The sequence below is a fragment of the Psittacula echo genome (genome assembly GCF_963264785.1).
Source record: "Psittacula echo genome assembly, chromosome: 1".
In the NCBI taxonomy this organism is placed as follows: Eukaryota; Metazoa; Chordata; class Aves; order Psittaciformes; family Psittacidae; genus Psittacula; species Psittacula echo.
In genome coordinates this window covers 25,479,107-25,497,778 of record NC_137735.1, presented here as the reverse complement: position 1 = coordinate 25,497,778, position 18,672 = coordinate 25,479,107, and the positions used below count along the sequence as shown (strand labels likewise).

Sequence of the window (18,672 nt, the reverse complement as noted above, 5' to 3'; positions counted from 1 at the left end):
TAACAAATTACATGAGGGTCGATAGTAAGGCACAAGTTCCTCCCCAGAATTTGCCAGTTTGTACTTTAAGGAATAACAAGAGCATATTTCTGATTGGATACAGTTATGCATCCTCAATTATTTGTACCTAAATATGGCAGCTCCAGTGGCTGTCTAGAGGAGAATTAAAAGAAGAGATGGATAATACAAAGAGACTACACACACAAGCAAAAAAATAAGAATGCTCGAAACCAATTTGTTATACATATCCAAAAAACTGTTTACAGTACCTTAGGAGGATTAAATGGATACGTTTCTGGAATTTTTATCTCTAATTGATACCTTCCACCTGCAAAAGAACAAGTTGGAAATCAAAACAAAAGAACACAAAAATAAAGCTTACATTTGTAAATGGCCAGGTTTTCAACAGATACATTAGCTAGAAGATACTTCTAAATTCCATATATTTTATTAAAAAATGCATTCAAGTCAATATAATAAAGTAATATTTGCTTATGCAAATCAGAATCTGTATTTCCTATGTATATTTAATGTGTATATTCTCCTGTAGCTTCTCATCTCCAGTTTTGCAATTTCCATGCTCTATTTTAGTAATATACCAAAATATCAACCAAGTATCCCCCAAACAGATACAAGAATAGGCCACAGGAACATTCAGCCTGAACATGAGATTACATTATTTTGACTCTTTTCTGATACCTTATAAATCTTCTTCAAATTACACCTGAAATTACAGTTGAAAATAATTATTTCATTTTAAGCTTTCTAGAACTCTAGAATGTTCAACTAAGTCAGTTAAGAAAAGTTCCCACAATCTGGGGAGAAAAAAAGCAACAACAATAAAAACAACCAAACAGAGCCACCAATGTTACTTCCACTATGTTCTATTATTGTCTGAACTAGTTACTTCCGTTCCAATTCTGTAAATGCTTTGATACACTAGTACTAACAATACAGCTTGCAGGATTACAGCATTCAGTAAAGGATCTCAAGAGCTTGGCAGACAGGACCATGTTCTACTGCCCTTCCCTGAACATTTCTGTTTTCTCTCCCTGTTATCATATCATTACCTATGTCTATTCCAATCATAATTTTGTTAACATTCAAGTTTACTATCAACACCTCTGTCTTACACAGTAATCTCAGACTGTCTGCCCACTGAAGATCATTTGCCAGGCAGCAGTTTAATGACAAAAAGAACAGAGCATAACAAAACATACACACCAATTTAGACGTTTAGTTTCCATAAAAACTGAAAGTATTTCTCCTCATTTGCTATTCTTTCAGAAAGAAACCTTCTAATATGCTTTGTTACAATCCATAAATTTCCTTGAATGAAAGTTGAAGTATCTGCAAACTATTTCCTCTGGGATTTCAAGAGTGATTTATTCTTTTGCAAATTTTTGTATTCAAAATCAGCTCTCAAGCAGTCCCAATACAGGCTGCAAGATTCGCATGCATGGAAAAGAAACCCTCAAAGGGATACTCTGAACAGTTATAGTCTATTTCACCTTTTTATCTGTGCCAAAATACAGTTCAGCAGCTAACACCACTTGTCACTTTTAGGATGTAATTCAGTCTAATATACTACACCTGAAACTGGTTAATATCAGTTTGGTATTTTTACACTACATTGTACAGCTGGTTTTCCTCAATACTACAGCATCTTAAGATTATGTAACAAAATACAACAGAAGAAAGACCAATAAATACAAAATTATCATAGTTAAGATCCAAGTTGATCACTTTCCTGCTTAGAGGACAGCACAGGTAAAATATTTTTGTAGGCCTGTATATCAACAACAGACCTTAAGTAAGTTCGCTTTTCTTTTTGTCTAGATTGAAGCATCACCAACAATTTTTCCTAAGAAACAGAACTATTACACTGTTCCTGAATTGCAAAAATTCTCCAGTCCCTGTATGATTTTACTGCTACACCATTCTGTAACGTATTATAAAACCTACCCATAGGTATTACCATTTCTTCTGCTTTCCATTAAAACTCGCCTTTAAAGGACAGACAATTACAACTTTCTGCATAACAGGCTATTCAGCCACCAAATTTTTTCCACCCGCAACATACGAGTCCAAAAGATTTTAAATCTGGTAGTATTATTTTTACAGTACTGTTGTCATGCAGTGAAGTTTACAGTTAAAAATACAGGCTTGAAGACTTAGACTGAACAAATCTGGATATTAATTTCCTTAATACTACATTTAGAAACCAACTGAGTTAACACCCTACCTTCTGCATGCCAGTATTTCTGCAGAATTTTTTTAAAAAGGAGCATGCATACGTGTGGCTCTTCCGCAGCTATTCAATACATGAGATTGAATTAAACAGTAATGGCAGAACATTCTTTCTGTACTCTTACTGAAGCATACATCTCACAACAGAGTTAGGGTTTTCTTCAAGAAAAACAGCGAAAACTTGCTCTATTATAAATTTTGCAGTTACTGTGGCTCACATGCGAGTTTGGCTTGAAATTAATACCATGGTTATACGGGGTTCAAAAAACAAATAATAAAAATCTATCTATTGAAAAGCTCTTCAATCACGTAAAGCCCAGCAGCCATTAACCTAGACTTTTAAAGGTCCTCACTCCAAACATACATGTTTTAATGTGGGATGCAAACATGTTTCAATTGAAGTTGTCTTGCAATACTCTGATAATTGATCAATATGAGTTGACACAAATTACAGAAAAATAAAAGCTGCACAATTTGTCAACAACAGATGGCATTCTTCTTCTCTGTCATACTTAGCCGATGTCCTGACACCACCTATAAAAGAACTTTGCAACAGCAGCTTGCTTTCAGATACCTTACTAATTGTAGTCACCTCACAATGGTCCTAGAATTCCCTCTTGTATCGCAGAATTGTCTGACCTGAGCTACCACATTAATTAGCTTTCCTTCATAAAGCACTTCTTGCTGTGTCATTGTTTAGACTACAGATGACAGGGATCAGCCAGTAATACGCAGCATGCATTACTGCGTTAGTTATAAAATTTAAACTGCACGCACTGGCAAGCCCTTCATAATTACATCAGGGAATAAATTCATAAAGTTATGTTACAGAAATATTAATGTTCCAATGTAAATTATTCAAGTATCAGGAAACACCAAAAACTGGGCTGCCAGTAACTTCCATTTTGCTCCTTGGTGCATACACCCTCCAGATTAAAGTAAGAATACGATCACACTATTTTTCCATGAGATCCCTGCCATAATCAGAATAACATGATAGTTTTAGCCCCCCAAAAGGGCTATTTACTATATCCTCATCCAGAAATGCCCTCACATGTAGGTAAGCATGCACGCTTGCATTTCAAGTCGACAAATTCCACACTGAGCATACAATGCTGATTTTCATTAGCAGGATATGCTGAATATGTGCATACACAGTGCTTGGCTTTTGAAATTTTGGTCTAGCTGAATTATCCAACATCACACAGAACCCAGTTCTGCAGACAGGCATTCACATCTTTTTTTACCCTCTTCATGAACTTTTGTGACACATGAATATATCTTTCATTTCAAATAACTCTCAATACATGTTCCAAAAACAAAAATCCATTTTATTATCCGAGGTAATACTAACCTGGAAGGGAAAAAAAAAATGGCAAGCCATGACAAACCAACTCATCCAAGGAGGATTAATTCTGAATGGAAAAAAAACGAACACCAAACCCCCCAAAACAACACCCTCCCCACACCATTCAGATGTTTCCTAGTATCCAAATACTTAATTTTGCAACATCTTAACATGTAAAACCAAGTCTTATATACACAAGACCAACTATATTTGCAACAGAACTATTACACTAATACAGAATAGTCCACTTTCAAACAGGTCACAAGCACAACCACGTATTTTAGGTACACAGCATACTTTCAGATTGATGGCACATGTTATAACCAGAATAAATTATCATCTTTCAGGACAACATTTTCTGTCAACTGAATACTAGCAGTTGATGAGGATAGAGAAAGTAGAAGAGGGAGGGAAGGAACTGCCATTATACACTACACAGCAGAGGAACATTGGGACACAAGTTCTGGAGGGGAGCATCCTTACCATTACAGATGCTCCTGCTTTTCTGTTCCCTCCCTTCCAGGCTCATTTCCTTTCTCCTCAACTTCTAACACCTACCCCATCCCAATTTGCTCAGCCTCTGTTAGGCTGTTTCCTCATCCTTTATCTGCTCTAGGTCTCAGCAGGAGAGACTGGGTAGTAAGCACTTAAAAGACTCTCTTTGCTCCCAAGTCCAATGCTGGTGCACCAGCAACTAGCCTGGAGAAACACTCACAAGGGCTGTCCTCCTGAGTGAAGATGCAACAAGCAGACTTTGATGAGTAGCCACCAAACACATATACACCTATACCTATATGCATAGGTCTGGTGTCTGGACAACACTCAAGTTGCACTCTTAACTCCAAGCCATGGAGAACGAGAGCAACTGAAAACTTGGCAAACTGTTTTAATTTTCAAGAAAACAATTTATTTGCCTGTAACATTCCTTGAGACTTTTTTTTTACTGGAAGTTCAAATTCAGGTGAAATATATACCTGGCATGGAAAATCTCAATAAAATATCATTTAAAGTAAACACAAAAAAAAAAAAAAGGGGGGGGAGGAATTTAAAGTCAAAAATCCTCATCAAGGAGGATGTGCCTGCCAGCTCCATTATATATTATACACAAACAGAAAGTTTACAGGTACCAGCATTATTGAGTAATTTGGTACCTCCAATGAAGTATGCGATATTAGCTACTGGTTAAAACTTCTACATGTAGTAAGTTACTTCGCTTTTTTTCAGACTGAAGAGATGCATCATACCAGCTTTAATAAACAAGAAAGTCAGTAAGGTGTAATTTTTGAAAACATGAAGTCCTACTTTAGAGTCCCGTCTCCAATATAAATTACGCATTGGGACCCATGGATGTAGGAGATACACAACTTGCAATGGCATCTCTCCTTGAGATAGAAAAATGCAGCATGTTTTCGAACGACCACTACATTAGATCACAGAAATACATGTACAATTACATTACATTCTGAAGCTCAGTTTCTTGATGCTTCATGGCTAAGAACAGTCATGTCAAGACCGTAAATAAACAACTAAAAGTCAGAATTATACCAATGACACTGCACAGCTTATACCTGTAAATTAACCTTTGATATGGGATAGTCTATCCTCCTGCAGAACAGATCTGTCCTCAGGCAAGACAGAAGTTGAACTGAAATACTTTCCAAGCTTAAAATCTGTCTTTTTATTAATCAGACTATGTTAAAACACGCAGCTCTACATTTTTATGTCATAAATTAATTTTACAAATAAAGCATCTCAAGACACAGGATTTGAAGTGTACAATGATTGCATACACAAAAACATTACTTGCCTTCATATGGTGTGTCCGGAGGTCCTGCTATTTCTCCTCTTAATTCTGTAAAATTCTCATCTACAAGATCTACTTTAATTTGATTTTTGCTCGTCTTAAAAATAAACAGAGAAACAAAGAATCATAAGTAAGCATTTTACATACAGATTTCCCCCAAAATACGGTATTTAAAATTTTTAGAATAGTATTTTAAAAAATATATATAAAAATTTTTAAATTTAAAAATATAGTAACCTAAATGGCTATCTTTCAGTTCGAAATTTACTTCATGAAAATAGACTATTTGTGAAGCAGTAGAAATTTCAGTATTATTTATACTATCACTACAGTAAGCAAAGCAACCTAATGATATAGTATCTACAATCATAGTTTTAAATCCATTACATTTTAAGACAACTGTGATCTTTCCATCAGATATTAATTCTACACATCTTAAACTATAACATTAAACTAACCAAGTTACACATGGGCTTTTTTTGTTTAGAGCAATTTTATTAATAATTGACATGATTGTCACTTTCACTGGAATACAGAAAGATTTCCCCAAATGGATTGTTGATATTTTTAAACAATACAATGATCTAAACAGAATACTGTAGTCTTGGTCAAGATCATGTTTATCTTTAATATTTAGGGGTAAGGTACAATTTATTTATACACTTGCATTTCATTGTCACCTCCTCAACATATTCACACCCCGCATCAACTTGCCTACAAAATAAAAACACTCTGTTTTGATACTGAAAAAAACCATACGCTTTCCAGAAACTGATTCTCAGAAGTGTTTAGCCAGAGCTACTCATGACGCTGAATCTGCTTTCTGGATCCAGTGAGCAGCATTTGTGGAATTCATACAAATCTTCCAGCCAGTAACATTTTTGGGGGGATGCAAAGCAGAATCTCCTTTCATAAAGATATACCATGAAGTTTTCAGAGATAAGTAATTACTGGTTTGTCCATTCTGCTGCTTCTGTATACCACGCTCACTGACTGCAATGCAGATTTCCTGAATCCACTGTTACTTTTTCCAAGAATTCAAGGCATCTTCCCAGATCCTTTAAAATTGTTCCAACTAAGTCTGCATAAAAAAAACTCATGCAGCTGTGCTTCTCCCTCAGAGTAAACCCCATCGCTGACAGCTATAAGAAAAGAGTTAGATAAAGCTGATGGCTGCCATCAACCGGGTCTTGGAGCTACCAATTATGTCAACCATCAAGGATGCAAAATTCACTGAAAAGCTGTGAGATTACTTCTATTTCCTTCCTGTAAATATTCTATAGATTGTCCTCCCAGCCAAAGAGGGGGCTCCTCTGAACAGAGATGCTCACAGATACAAAGAAGAATAAAAATTTAAGTTTCACCATGTAAAAGACCCTAATTAAAAGTTTCACTACATTAATCCAATGGTGATTTGGGGGCTTTTTACATCTGTAGTTACACACATTTGTTTTTAAAACTTGGGTAAAAAGCCTTCAACCCCCACAAATGAGGCAGCACCTGCAACTGCACAGTTGAGTCTTAAGTTCTGCACTTCAAAAAACAGATTCTAACCATGCTGCAAATGAAGAATGCACCATGCACCTTCAAAATCAAAAGCCAGTTAAATACTAAATGTAATAGTAGTTTTACCCATTTGTATCTATAAACTAGGTTTTTTTAAGCTCAGCCTCAGATCTTGTGTTGTCTTTCATGACCTTAGCTAAGACATCAGAGAAAGGAAGTTAAAGGAACCGATGAAATTATGTTTCTAAACATATTTTAGATTTGTTTTCTTTCCTGCTACTGTTCATTTAAGTTGCCTGACCAGAAAGTAACTGAACAGTTTTCTTTCAAAGCTTTGTTTCTATAATACTGAGCAGCAGAAGGACAGACTGTCCCAGCAAGACAGCCCTCTCCAAGAGCCAGGCACTGTAAGAAACTCCCTCTCTGAATTCAAACTCAATCACAGGCACTCACATTCCTCTTGCAAGCTTTCCAACCACTCTTTTAAGTTTTTTGCCCTCACAATTCCAACTGGCAGCTCATTCCAGAGCCTCACAATCGTTAAACCTATTCAGGTTCTCTTGCTCTCCACCTGTCAACATCACCTGGCAAGCTCCAAGTTGAGAGCAGTTCTTGTTCTTTGCAAGTAAGCCCGTAACTTTCCATCTTGAGGACTGAAGCAATCGCAAAAGGGATAAATTTCAAGGATACAATTTATGGTTAACACACACTGCAGCTTGCTTAATTTTCTATTTAGCATTTTACTTTTTCTCAGTGCCCCGCACACTGCTGTAACAGCTTGGATAGTTCATATTCAACCTTCATACTCAATTTCAATTAGTACCGCACTCACTGTTTTCGACAAGAAATCCTTTGTGACTTCATAAATTTGGTGAAAAACAAACAAACCAAACCCCTATTGCTACCCTCAGCTTCTTGCAAGAGTCAATGATCCTGGTTCTACCATTTGAGACAACTGATTTTATTACTACAGCTATAGCTATCACCCATACCCTTATTTGCTTTACCTTTAGGAAAAATGGCAGGCTGTATTACACTGTTTCAGTGTAAGGATTAATTTAATTTCGCTTAAATTCTACCATGCCTTCTATATAGCAAATGCAGTTTTTCTTTTACATAACTCAAGAACCTTTTTCATGCTATTCTGATTGACTTTTTGAGGTGCAACTCAGCCTGACCTCACCAATTCCTGCATTTTCCCTCATCCCTGGAGCAGTAACTAATATTTAACTGTACTGAAGTGAGTATTCATCCAATTAAACCTGGAGTATTTTTCTACGGTATTTTCCCTTAATAAGGATCACACAGGATACAATTACTTAACTTTAGCAGCTCAAACAGAATAAATCCCCAGCCTTCACCATAATCATCTGAGCTGTCTCTAATATGTTATCAACAGCACAGTTCTCCAGAAGCGTGTCTGACACCAATGATCTCAGCACAGAATTTATGAATCAACTTGTGATCTCACACAACAAGTTGATTTTCCAGAAGCAGCTCTTCCACAAAGACCTCATTATGCTTCCAGGCGAAGTCTAAAATAGCATCACCTCCTGTTGATTCAGCAACAATTTGGTGACTAGATCACTGGGCTAGCAATTCCTGAAATACGAGCCATGCCATCACTAGCAGCATTTCCTTCCATAATCTCAGTTTAAATTCTCTAACAATATAATTTCCACTGGCATTTCTTGCCAACACAAAAACGCTCCACCAACACCAAAATCCTTTTCTAGGAACCTACAGGCCCAACATTACACCAGCAGAACTTATCATCACACCTGAAAATGATTTTGATCAAGAGTGGAGAAAAAAAAAAGGAAGGAGTGTTAATGTAACATATTACAAACTGCATGATACCACTCCCTCATCTTTTTTCATTCGTATTCTAGTCAGATCATGCAAAGCTGTTTTTTCCTTTTAAATGCACCCCTGCTTCACACTAGGGCTCTAGTCAAAAGATCTGTTGTCTTCTAGACCATCCCAGCTGCTGAGACTCTATGCATTGCTATAGTCATGCTTACCTGATTTTATTCTGCCTTGTGGAAATTAAACTAAAAGCATGAGACAGAAAAGTTGTGAAAGATTCATATAAAGCATTCTCATGCATTACAAAAGCTTTATGTCTAAAAAGACACCCAAAGGAATCAATTCGTCAAGAGTCATCCTATGAGTATCTCCCAAAGACTGGACACTCAATCACATTTATTATAGTATTTATTACAGCTATTGATCAATAATACTTTGTCTTGTCTTTGCCTGCCTCCTCTTTAAAAAAGATAATCCAGAATTAGATTGTCTGGTGTTATGTCTGAGTATCTTCCTCATACCAAACACACAATCTGGTCCAGCAGAAACTTTGAAGAGTAAGTTCTGCCACTGTGAAGATTCCTTCACATACATCTTCTCCATTTCTATTAAACACTTTTAGAGAGCAGCTCTGGTCCTTGTAGTATTATTCTCAGTGGACAACAAGCTCTTCTTTTTATTCACCATAGTCTAACAGGCCGTAACAAGGAGCTCCTCATTAGAGGGGCCTGCCTTCTTTCCGCAGTTAATCTACCCCTTCTCCTGAGCCTTCCATACCACCTCCTCCTCTCCAATTTGCCTTTTAAAAACTCTGATTTATGTGTTATTCATGGCCCATTATCCTCTTCACTAGGCCAGCACCTCCACTCTTAAAAATCAAAGTTTTCCTTCTGAAGATAAAGAGCTAGAAGAAAGCCAGGACAAAACTACAACACATCGACATCACAGAAGCACATTAAGACAATGTGATAAAAACTGCACTGTTCTAAACATTTTTCCCACACACAAAATACTATTTATTACACTTACCAAAAAAAAAAAATAAAATAATTACCTATTCAAAGTTTTTCTAGAACCAATCAGCTCTACTTCCCCATGACATTACCTTAACATTAGACTTTTGATTCCTGCATAATACAGTTACTCCACAGAAATGTTAACAGGCCAAATTCTCCACTATGCATCCATTAGCATACATACTACATTTTAAACTGTTGTGAATAGAACAAAAAAGGAAAAGAAATTACATTTATTAGCAGTATTAATAGCTTCAGTTCTGCATATTACTTTCTTAAAAAAGAATAGTGTCAAAATGAATTACTGCTTGTATGTTCTAAGTGTATGTCACACCTTAAATATTTATATACCACATGCAAAATTCACATCAAGTATTATCAGGTATAAATGCCAAGATGGTAAATAAAGATTTTTAAAAACAAAAAACATGCAAACAAAAAAAACCCACCGTACTTTTAACAGAATTAGATTTGGAGTTTAAAACTCAATGGTTACTTCTGACTAACTGTGCATTAAAAAATAAAAAAGATAAACCACAAAATCCCACTATTCCATGCAGCAATTCACTATCTCCTACCTGTGATTTCATAGGTCATGCAACATGATTTTCCTCTGTTTTAAGCGGAACATACTTTATACTGGATAAAGTACCACTATTTTCTGTTAATTTACTTTGTTTTTACAGAAAATAATTAATAGAGAAGTCTAGGAATGTAGGTGTATTAAATCCCTCCCACAAACCCACAGAAAAACCCTAACCTGAAAAGACACACATATAAATGATAAATGATGTCTGTAAACAAACAAGTCTAGTCACAATAAAAGCAGCTAAGTATTAAAACTCTGTAATCAGTTAGCACTTTAAGACCAGAAGCTCACACAATAAGGAAAAGTATTACAGAACATACATGCCAAGATTTCAACAAAGATTAAGGAATAACTTTGAAAAATTTCTCCAGAATTTTCTCAACCAAGAACAAAGTCCACCAGCTTGCGAGGGCATCCATTGAAAACAAAATGTTTTCTATAACTGTTTCCCAATTGCACCAACAAAAAAAAAGTCCCTTTTTATTTATCTTTCAGACAGGTTTTTTTAATTATTTTCTGATTCCTCTCTGCAGTAAATGGGCAATAAAGACTTCCTAATCTATCTAAAATCTAATAATTTATATGCTTCTTTAACACAGCTATGATTTACAAATGCAAAGTAGGCACTTCTGAACATCCAAACATTTTATACAAACATATTTATAAGGATCAATATTTGATAAGCCAAATTAAGAAAGAAATACTTTACCCTACTCTGAAGCCATGCTAGCAAAATTAATCTATGGTACTATAAAGTTACTAGTGCCTCATAAAACTCCTCTTAGCCTACCCCCCTATTTTATATTCAATCACAACCATCCTACTCTACACAAAAATCTGGCATGAACATCTCTAAAGAGAGTGATAGAAAAAGATCATCTGATTACTATCATAATGAAATCCATGTAACACTATTTTTTGAAAAAAGCCATGAGTATTCCAAGTCAACATAAATGTTGAGCAGAAAAGTGCAATCTTTCAGTAGCAGTTTATACCATTAAAAATTATCTAGATTAATAACCTAAAAATCAAACCCAAGTTCATTCTTATTCTACTTACCAACCCCTTGCAAATCTGTAGATTATTATCTAAAGTAATGTTTGTCATAATTGACTTTTCTTATACTCTTTTGCAACAATACCACTAACTCTTTCAACTTAGTCCTAAGGATTGGGCTCTCCCCCTCTTCACTGGTACGCCAGAAAGAGGATCCCCACAAAAGCTCACTTCTTAGGCTGCTGTCTTAGAAGTCAACTACCAGCCTCTCTCTCTCATCTCCTTGGCTTACAAACCAACACTCTACCGTCTTAATCACCTGTTACTCCAGAGTAGCTCAAGTTAAGTATGTTGCACCTGCTTAGCTTACTCCTTTGCAAGAAATGAGAAAACAGCAAAAAAGCTGGATATATCACCCTACTAGGAAGCAAAGTGAAGGATGCTGCCCTGCAGCAAAATGGGAAATTTGGTAGTCACAAAGAGCTACAAAAGCAAGAGGGAATAGTTCAATACTTCCTGTTCCTTCAGACTCACTCAAGCTTAAAAGACAGAATCAAATGCATCTCCAGAGCCTGAGCTTGCTGTTATTAAGAAGACAAGTAGAAATGTCACGTAATTACACCAGTCATGGCTATGAAGTATAGTATGCACTGCACTACCAGTTGAGATCAGCAGATCACATCTGCATCCTCAGAGATCGCTCTTGCTGACCTACAAACAAGAACAAAGAGGGATTGGGCTTTTTCTTCCAGTCAGCACACAAAACATCTCAAATATTAAAAACATCTTCATTTTGCAAGAGTTGGTCCTGGAGCATCACCAAGTTTTAGTGCAATTTCTTTAAGGTTTCTAAATACCTACTCTCACTAACATCCAGCTGTTAGAACATCGCTCTGCAAAAAGAATGTGGGAGACTGTACTTCCATGGTAAGTTAAGCTAGTCTAACAGCTGCCATGGTCCTACTTTCCTCCTGGTCCTGGCAGAACTGATGTTAAGGAGGAGGCAAGATTTTGTGTAAGTGTTCATAGAACTGAACAGCAAACATCTGAATTAAAACTATCTTTCATTTTAACCCAACTCCCTGATTTGATTCACCACAAGCATTGCCAGTAAGAGAAGGAGCACAAAAGTGGGAAGAGAAGACCAGGCTGCAGCAGGAAAGTGACACTGCTTCTTGGCACTGCTTTAGGGCACCTAAAAAGAATTTTGGAACTTCAGCTCTAGGTGGCTGTCTAAACTATTTCTAACAAAACTGTTGCATCAGCCAGGGATACACAGAGGTATAACTGACACAGCTATGCTGGCATAAGCCCTGAGCACAGTTATACAATCATGGCTTGTCTCACCAAGAGACAGAGTGGCTAAACTGGTAAAGCTATGCTGTAAAAGCTGCATACATACCAGCATAACCTGCACTCCCATACTAGATAAGGGCCTTTACACACTCATAAGCTACATCTAAGTACGCAAGATTCTTACAGTGCCTAGGAACATTAATCATGGGCAGGAGCTGCAAGAACCTAATGAGTGCCACTGAGATACTCAGCATCAGAATCGGCACAGTGCAAGAGACTCCTGTTCTGGGTAACTCCATCCAGGAAAGCCCCAGTGAACAAGCAATTCTGCAGGAATGCAAGATGCATTTTTCTTATCTTTTATGCACACTTCTGTCTTTGATGCAAAACAACTGAAAACCCTGCAGATAGAAGTAGGCTTTAATAAGCAGTTTGAACTATACTTTGAATTAGTCATTCTATAAATACACAAAACCATTTGATGCGGACTCTGCAGTCAATTCTGTAAGGCAACCCTACTGAGGTTGCTAGTAATTCTACATACAAAGGAATCACAAGACTCAGCTCATTTTAAATTGATTATGCTAATTCACTCACAGTCCCAGAGCTTGAAGACTTGCAGAAATAGCTCAGAACAGTTTTTCTGTACTAGCTTCCCATACGGGCACCCTTATTCCAAAGTGGAGGGGCTTACCTAAACACCATGAAGGCCCATGAGTTTCCAGAAAGGGAGTAAATACAACACAGCTACCATGATTTCCATTTGCACACGCTACCTTATTTCACAATAACCTCCTGTACTTAAATACATCCTAACACAGCAAAAACTTGAGAAGACTTTCTCACAGTTAACTTTCAGCTAAAAATAAAAAGCGATACATATTTTGCTTGAACTAAACTACCTATTTAGGTAAAGCATGGACTACTGCATTTGTGGGCTTGGGATTTACACATATACACACACTTCATAAAACACTATACAAACATATTCCAGAATCAATTCATCTTACTGGCTAATAATGAATAGAAATACTGAAATAATGAACACAAATTAGTTTTCTAGTGTTTTGTGACAACAAAGGTAGACAGGATAGCCCCTATTAGCATCCCGACAGAAGAATGATACAGTATCAGCTCAGCTCTCTTATATCTAAGCATAGCCAAATTGGAGTTGTACCATATGACTGACTGTGGTTTAGTGGGTCCAATAACACACATACACTAAATGAAGCTCCTTTTGTAGCCAGGGATATTCACACTGCTCTCCTGTGCAGACTCTTAGAATTCTGACTAAAGAGGAACAATCTATGGCCTGTTGTCTGACAACAGAGTGCAATTCTGTTACAACATGCTAGGGAACAGACACAGATCTGGTCCTCAAACAAAGTTACTTTTGATGCTTACAAATGTACTCAATTTATTATGCAGATGCTATTTTACTAAGTACTCATGGCAAGCATATTCAAATGTTCTCAATTCAAATATTACAAGTATTAACACTGATACAATCTGAAGGGAAAACGCTAGGTAAGTCAGGAGCACAAAAGTGGACTACATCTCTAGAGTGCCTTATAGAATACCATTTCTCAAAATTCACACTCTTTGCCATAAAACAACTAAATTGCTTATTTTCCTTATCTAAATTGCAGCAAAGTTTTACCTAGTTTGTTAGAGACAAAAGATAATCTCCAATTATTAAGCTTAACCAAAAAGCATTTTCTCAATTTAATACCAGCACCAATTACTACTGTAAAAGTGATGAAGTACAGTAATGACAACTATCCTTACTAGGATTATGAAACAAGCTAGAAACCATCTAACAGCTGAATAATTTAAGAACTACACTAAGTATCTGCACTAGCTTAAAAAGTTTAATGCAAACAAAAAACAGACAACTCAGAATTGGACTGTTAACCAGCACTTTCTTGCAATTTATAGTTACACAAATTTAGTAGGCTAAAACATTAACTCTATTTAAAGTTCATACTGAATAAAATGAACTAACCTTAGGCCTCGTACACTTCTTTCCTATTAAAGCCAAACTCCTGGAAACAAACACAGAAGAATGAATAGGAGACTGGGAAGGTGAAAGGACTGGCTCATTCCTACTATTCCTTAGGTCCACGGGGAGTTGTGGTCAGGAGATACCATCTGGCAGCTGTATCCTAGCCTCTAATCCTAACCTGACTAACCCAGTCCTGTCATCAAACACTACTCTCTTTCCCCAGGTTTTTAAGAGATTACCAGAGACAATCAGATTACCAGAGATTATCAGATGACCCTGACTCAAATGGAGACCAAGTCTTTTTTCTGTTTTCCACTTACTCCCAAAATCTTTCAGATTCTGTCAACTGATATGTAGACCATTTACTATATTCCAGTCTCAAATAGATACATGTTAACATGAAAAAATGTCACTAATGGAATACAAGGATGAGCAACAGATATTGCAATCCCTTCATGAATACCCCCACTACCAATACTTGGCCAGCTCATAGGTCTGGTCAAATGATTACTAACATTATAAGTTAAGTATTTTGAATCACAGATTTAAGTAATATTATGAATGCTAGTGCTTATTAGCATCTATATGATACTGGTCCTAAAAGTGCAATGGTATTATATTCATAGAACTTGAAAAACTGATATATGGTTCAGCTAAACAGGTGTAAAACTACAAGTAAAATAATAGAAGTGAGAATAATCAGCAGTTTTCTTTAAAACTTCCTAGTAAATGCATTTTGTTTTGAGCCAACTATTCTTTAGTTACCAAAAAAGTGACTTACACACAAACTCATTTGAAAGCAAAGATCTACAGATCCTTTCTGCATTATTTTCTAACACAAACTGGAAGATACAACCAAACATCATCAATGAAATTATGAAAACCAAAGATTCATAGTAACGGTAGCTCAGTATCCTTTTTATATAATTATAGAAAGTCGGTCTAAATGTCTTGCCTAAAATCATAGGCATAGCTTAAAATACACAGTAGACAAAACTGTTTCTGGCAATGTACAAAGGATCTCACAAATAACTATTTCAAAGTTGAGATGATCTTAACATTTCAGAGAAATGCAGCTTAAAGAGGTATTACAGATCTCTCATCTATTCTACCTTCAGGTTCCAATCCAGAACTTGCTTAAAAGCCCTGACAACTTTGCATCTACCTGAAAAACTCAAGTCTCTAATTTGAAAAGGAAGATTATTCATTATTGTCTTACAATAGAGGAAACCACACTGAACTGAAAGGAACAAGACAACTTTAAAAGTCTTCAATTTGTTTACAGCGGAAAGTTTTACCAGGTGTGGCCACAGTCTTGGAGCCTTTCTCTGTATGTTTTATTTCACAAACAGAAAAAGCATTAAAAAGGAAACATACTGGAAATGTATAATCATGTAGGAAGAAACGTGCATGGCCTCTAGTCTACCTCCTGCTCAAAGCAGGTCCAATGAGAGGTTGCTCAAAAAGTTGTTGAATTTTGAGTATCTCCAAGAATAGATGCCACAGTCTTGCTGGTCAATCTTATTTAAATGTTTGACTACTATCATTGTAATTTTTCCCAGTGTCTAATCAGAATTTCCCATGTTCCAGCTTGGGTCTATTGCCCCATATCCTATCCCTGTGCACTTCGCTCACAAGCTTGGCCTCTTCTCCAGAGCCTCTCCACAGGTATTTGTGGGTGACAGGAAGATGTCCCTTCAAACAGTTCCCTCAACATCAGTTCTCTCACCCTCTCTTCACACAACGTGTGTTCCAGCCCCTTAAACACCCCTAGGTGTTCTGCTGGGCTCACTCCAGCATACCCATGTCCTACACTGGAAAGTCCCAAACTGGACAGAGCACACCACACATGGCCTCATAAGCACAGAACAAAGGTGAAGAATCACTTCTTGCAACCCACTGACTACATTCTTGATAATGCAACCTAGTATGTGGTAGGGTTTCTTTGCCACAAAAACACTGCTGAATCACGTTCAACTTGCTCTTCACTAGGTCACGCAAGTAGTCTCCTGCTAGCCTGCTTTGTTTCCAGTCAGTCACCAGTTTGTACGTACTAATGCATAGCGCTTTTTCCTCCCAGAAGCAGGACTTGGCTCCTACTTCTGAACTTTGAAAGGTTCCCATCAGCCCATTCACTTCTCCAGCCTAAGATCCCTTTGCATAGCAGCCCTGCACTGCGCTCCAATGCACTGACACTCCCCCCACTTTTGTATCATATGCACGTCTTCCAAAAGGCTGAACAGAGATTGGTACTGACATAATAATGACAGTTTAAAAGTTCTCATCTTTACATTTTTTTAAACTTTACACTTTTTAATTAACTAGGCAACTCTAGCTTAATTCACACAAACAGATGTCCTGGTTTCAGCTGGGATAGAGAGAATTTTATTCCTAGTAGCTGGTACAGTGCTGTGTTTTGGCTTTAGTTTGAGAACAATGCTGATAACACACTAATGTTCTAGCTGTTGCTAAGTAGCACTTACCCTGATCAAGGACTTTTCAGCCCCTCATGCTCTGCCAGCGAGAAGGGGCACAAGAAGCTGTGAGGGAGCAGAGATAGGACAGCTGACCCAAATTAGCCAAAGGGATATTCCGGACCATAAAGCATCATGCTCAGTATATAAATAAGGGGAAGTTGGCTGCGAGACACTGATCCCTGCTTGGGGATAGGCTAGGTATCAGTCACTGGATAGTGAGCAACTGTATTGCGTATTAGCTGTTTTTCTTGGGTTTTATTCTTCACTCTCTCTTTTTGCTATCTCTCTTTTCATTACTATTGTTGTAATTATTATTTTATTTTATTTCAATTATTAAACTGTTCTTAACCCAACCCAATTCTCCTCCCTGTCCTGCACAGGGAGCGCAGGGAGTGACTGAGCGGCTGTGTGGTACTTTAAGTTGTTGGCTAGGGTTAAACCACAACAACAGTCCCACTGCACTCACAAAACTTCTACTAATTTCAGCACGACCGTTCTCACAGATCAAAAGTTAACCATACGTACTGGCAGAAAATGGATACTGTTTAATAAAATATCACTGATTCAGGATCCATAACATAAGACATCTCATCCTTATACATCTGCATTGGCTCTATATGATAAATGGGAAGAAAAACAAGCATCCACAATTTCCAACAGGCCCTTCTAGCAATGCTAAAACACAATTACTACTAAAAGTTTCCACCTTGGTGAATTCAACTTCTAGTACCCAAGACTGCCCAAATATAAACAAGACTAAGTTTTTCTGAGCCTAAGATTAAATGTTTATAGCTTTTCCAAATAGCAAGAAAATTTCAGAGATGCCCCTTAGCATCTTAATGTAGACTGACACAAATCACAAGACCACTACACACAATATAGCAAACACCAGAGCTACTCAATAGAACTTTAAAAGCCTAAGAAGGAACACAGTATGGCAGACTACTGTTACCTTTTCCTTCTCCCTTCCTCCTCTAAATCACAAAAGCTCAGAGTGGACCTCAAAACAAATACCCACTTCCTTCAACTTTGCCATTAACCTACCATCTCCACTTGAATGCTATTTTGGATTCAAGCAAGTTACAAATTTAAACTGCCAATTCAGATATCTGTTCATGCAGATATTCATACTCCACAACTGCAGTCAAGTTTAATTTACTCTCAGCTCTATCTGGGTTTACCTCCCACGCAGATAAACCCATCTCTTGATATTTGTAAGAAAAGAACATTCTGTGGTAGAGATACTGACTCTCTTCTTGCTAGGAGGAAGCTATGTTTCCCAATGCATTACCTTCAGTACCAGAGCAGTGGTTTCACTGTAAGGAATCTATTAGCCTCTTACCTACAGATGGCCAGAGAACACCTTACATTCCTACAGGATAAAAGAAACCGGATAGCCAATTAAATAATGAGTCCTTCGATGCTAGCATAATATAATTTCCTTAAAGCATATCATTGATGCTCTATTAAAATATGAAAACAAGTCACACATTGTTTAATACCTGGTAAATTTCAACCATTTCTCAGCATCAGTGTTAAAGTGACCACAAGATGTTTCAACACATTTCTGTTCATT

General features: G+C 37.0%; 1 protein-coding gene across 3 annotated transcripts in view; it reads right to left on the bottom strand.

The window, feature by feature from the left end:
• Positions 1-18,672, bottom strand: part of UBE2K (ubiquitin conjugating enzyme E2 K) — a gene marked incomplete at its 5' end in the record, with an annotated part of 41,372 nt that overhangs the window by 18,292 nt on the left and 4,408 nt on the right. The window contains 2 exons of one of the 3 annotated variants that reach the window (XM_080630316.1): positions 270-328; positions 5,406-5,499. The exons of 1 other annotated variant lie outside the window; for it this stretch is intronic. In XM_080630316.1, the coding sequence (XP_080486442.1) occupies positions 270-328; positions 5,406-5,499 (153 nt within the window). The remainder of the gene's footprint in view (positions 1-269; positions 329-5,405; positions 5,500-18,672) is intronic. One more of the 3 variants, XM_080630314.1, reaches the window with a different exon arrangement.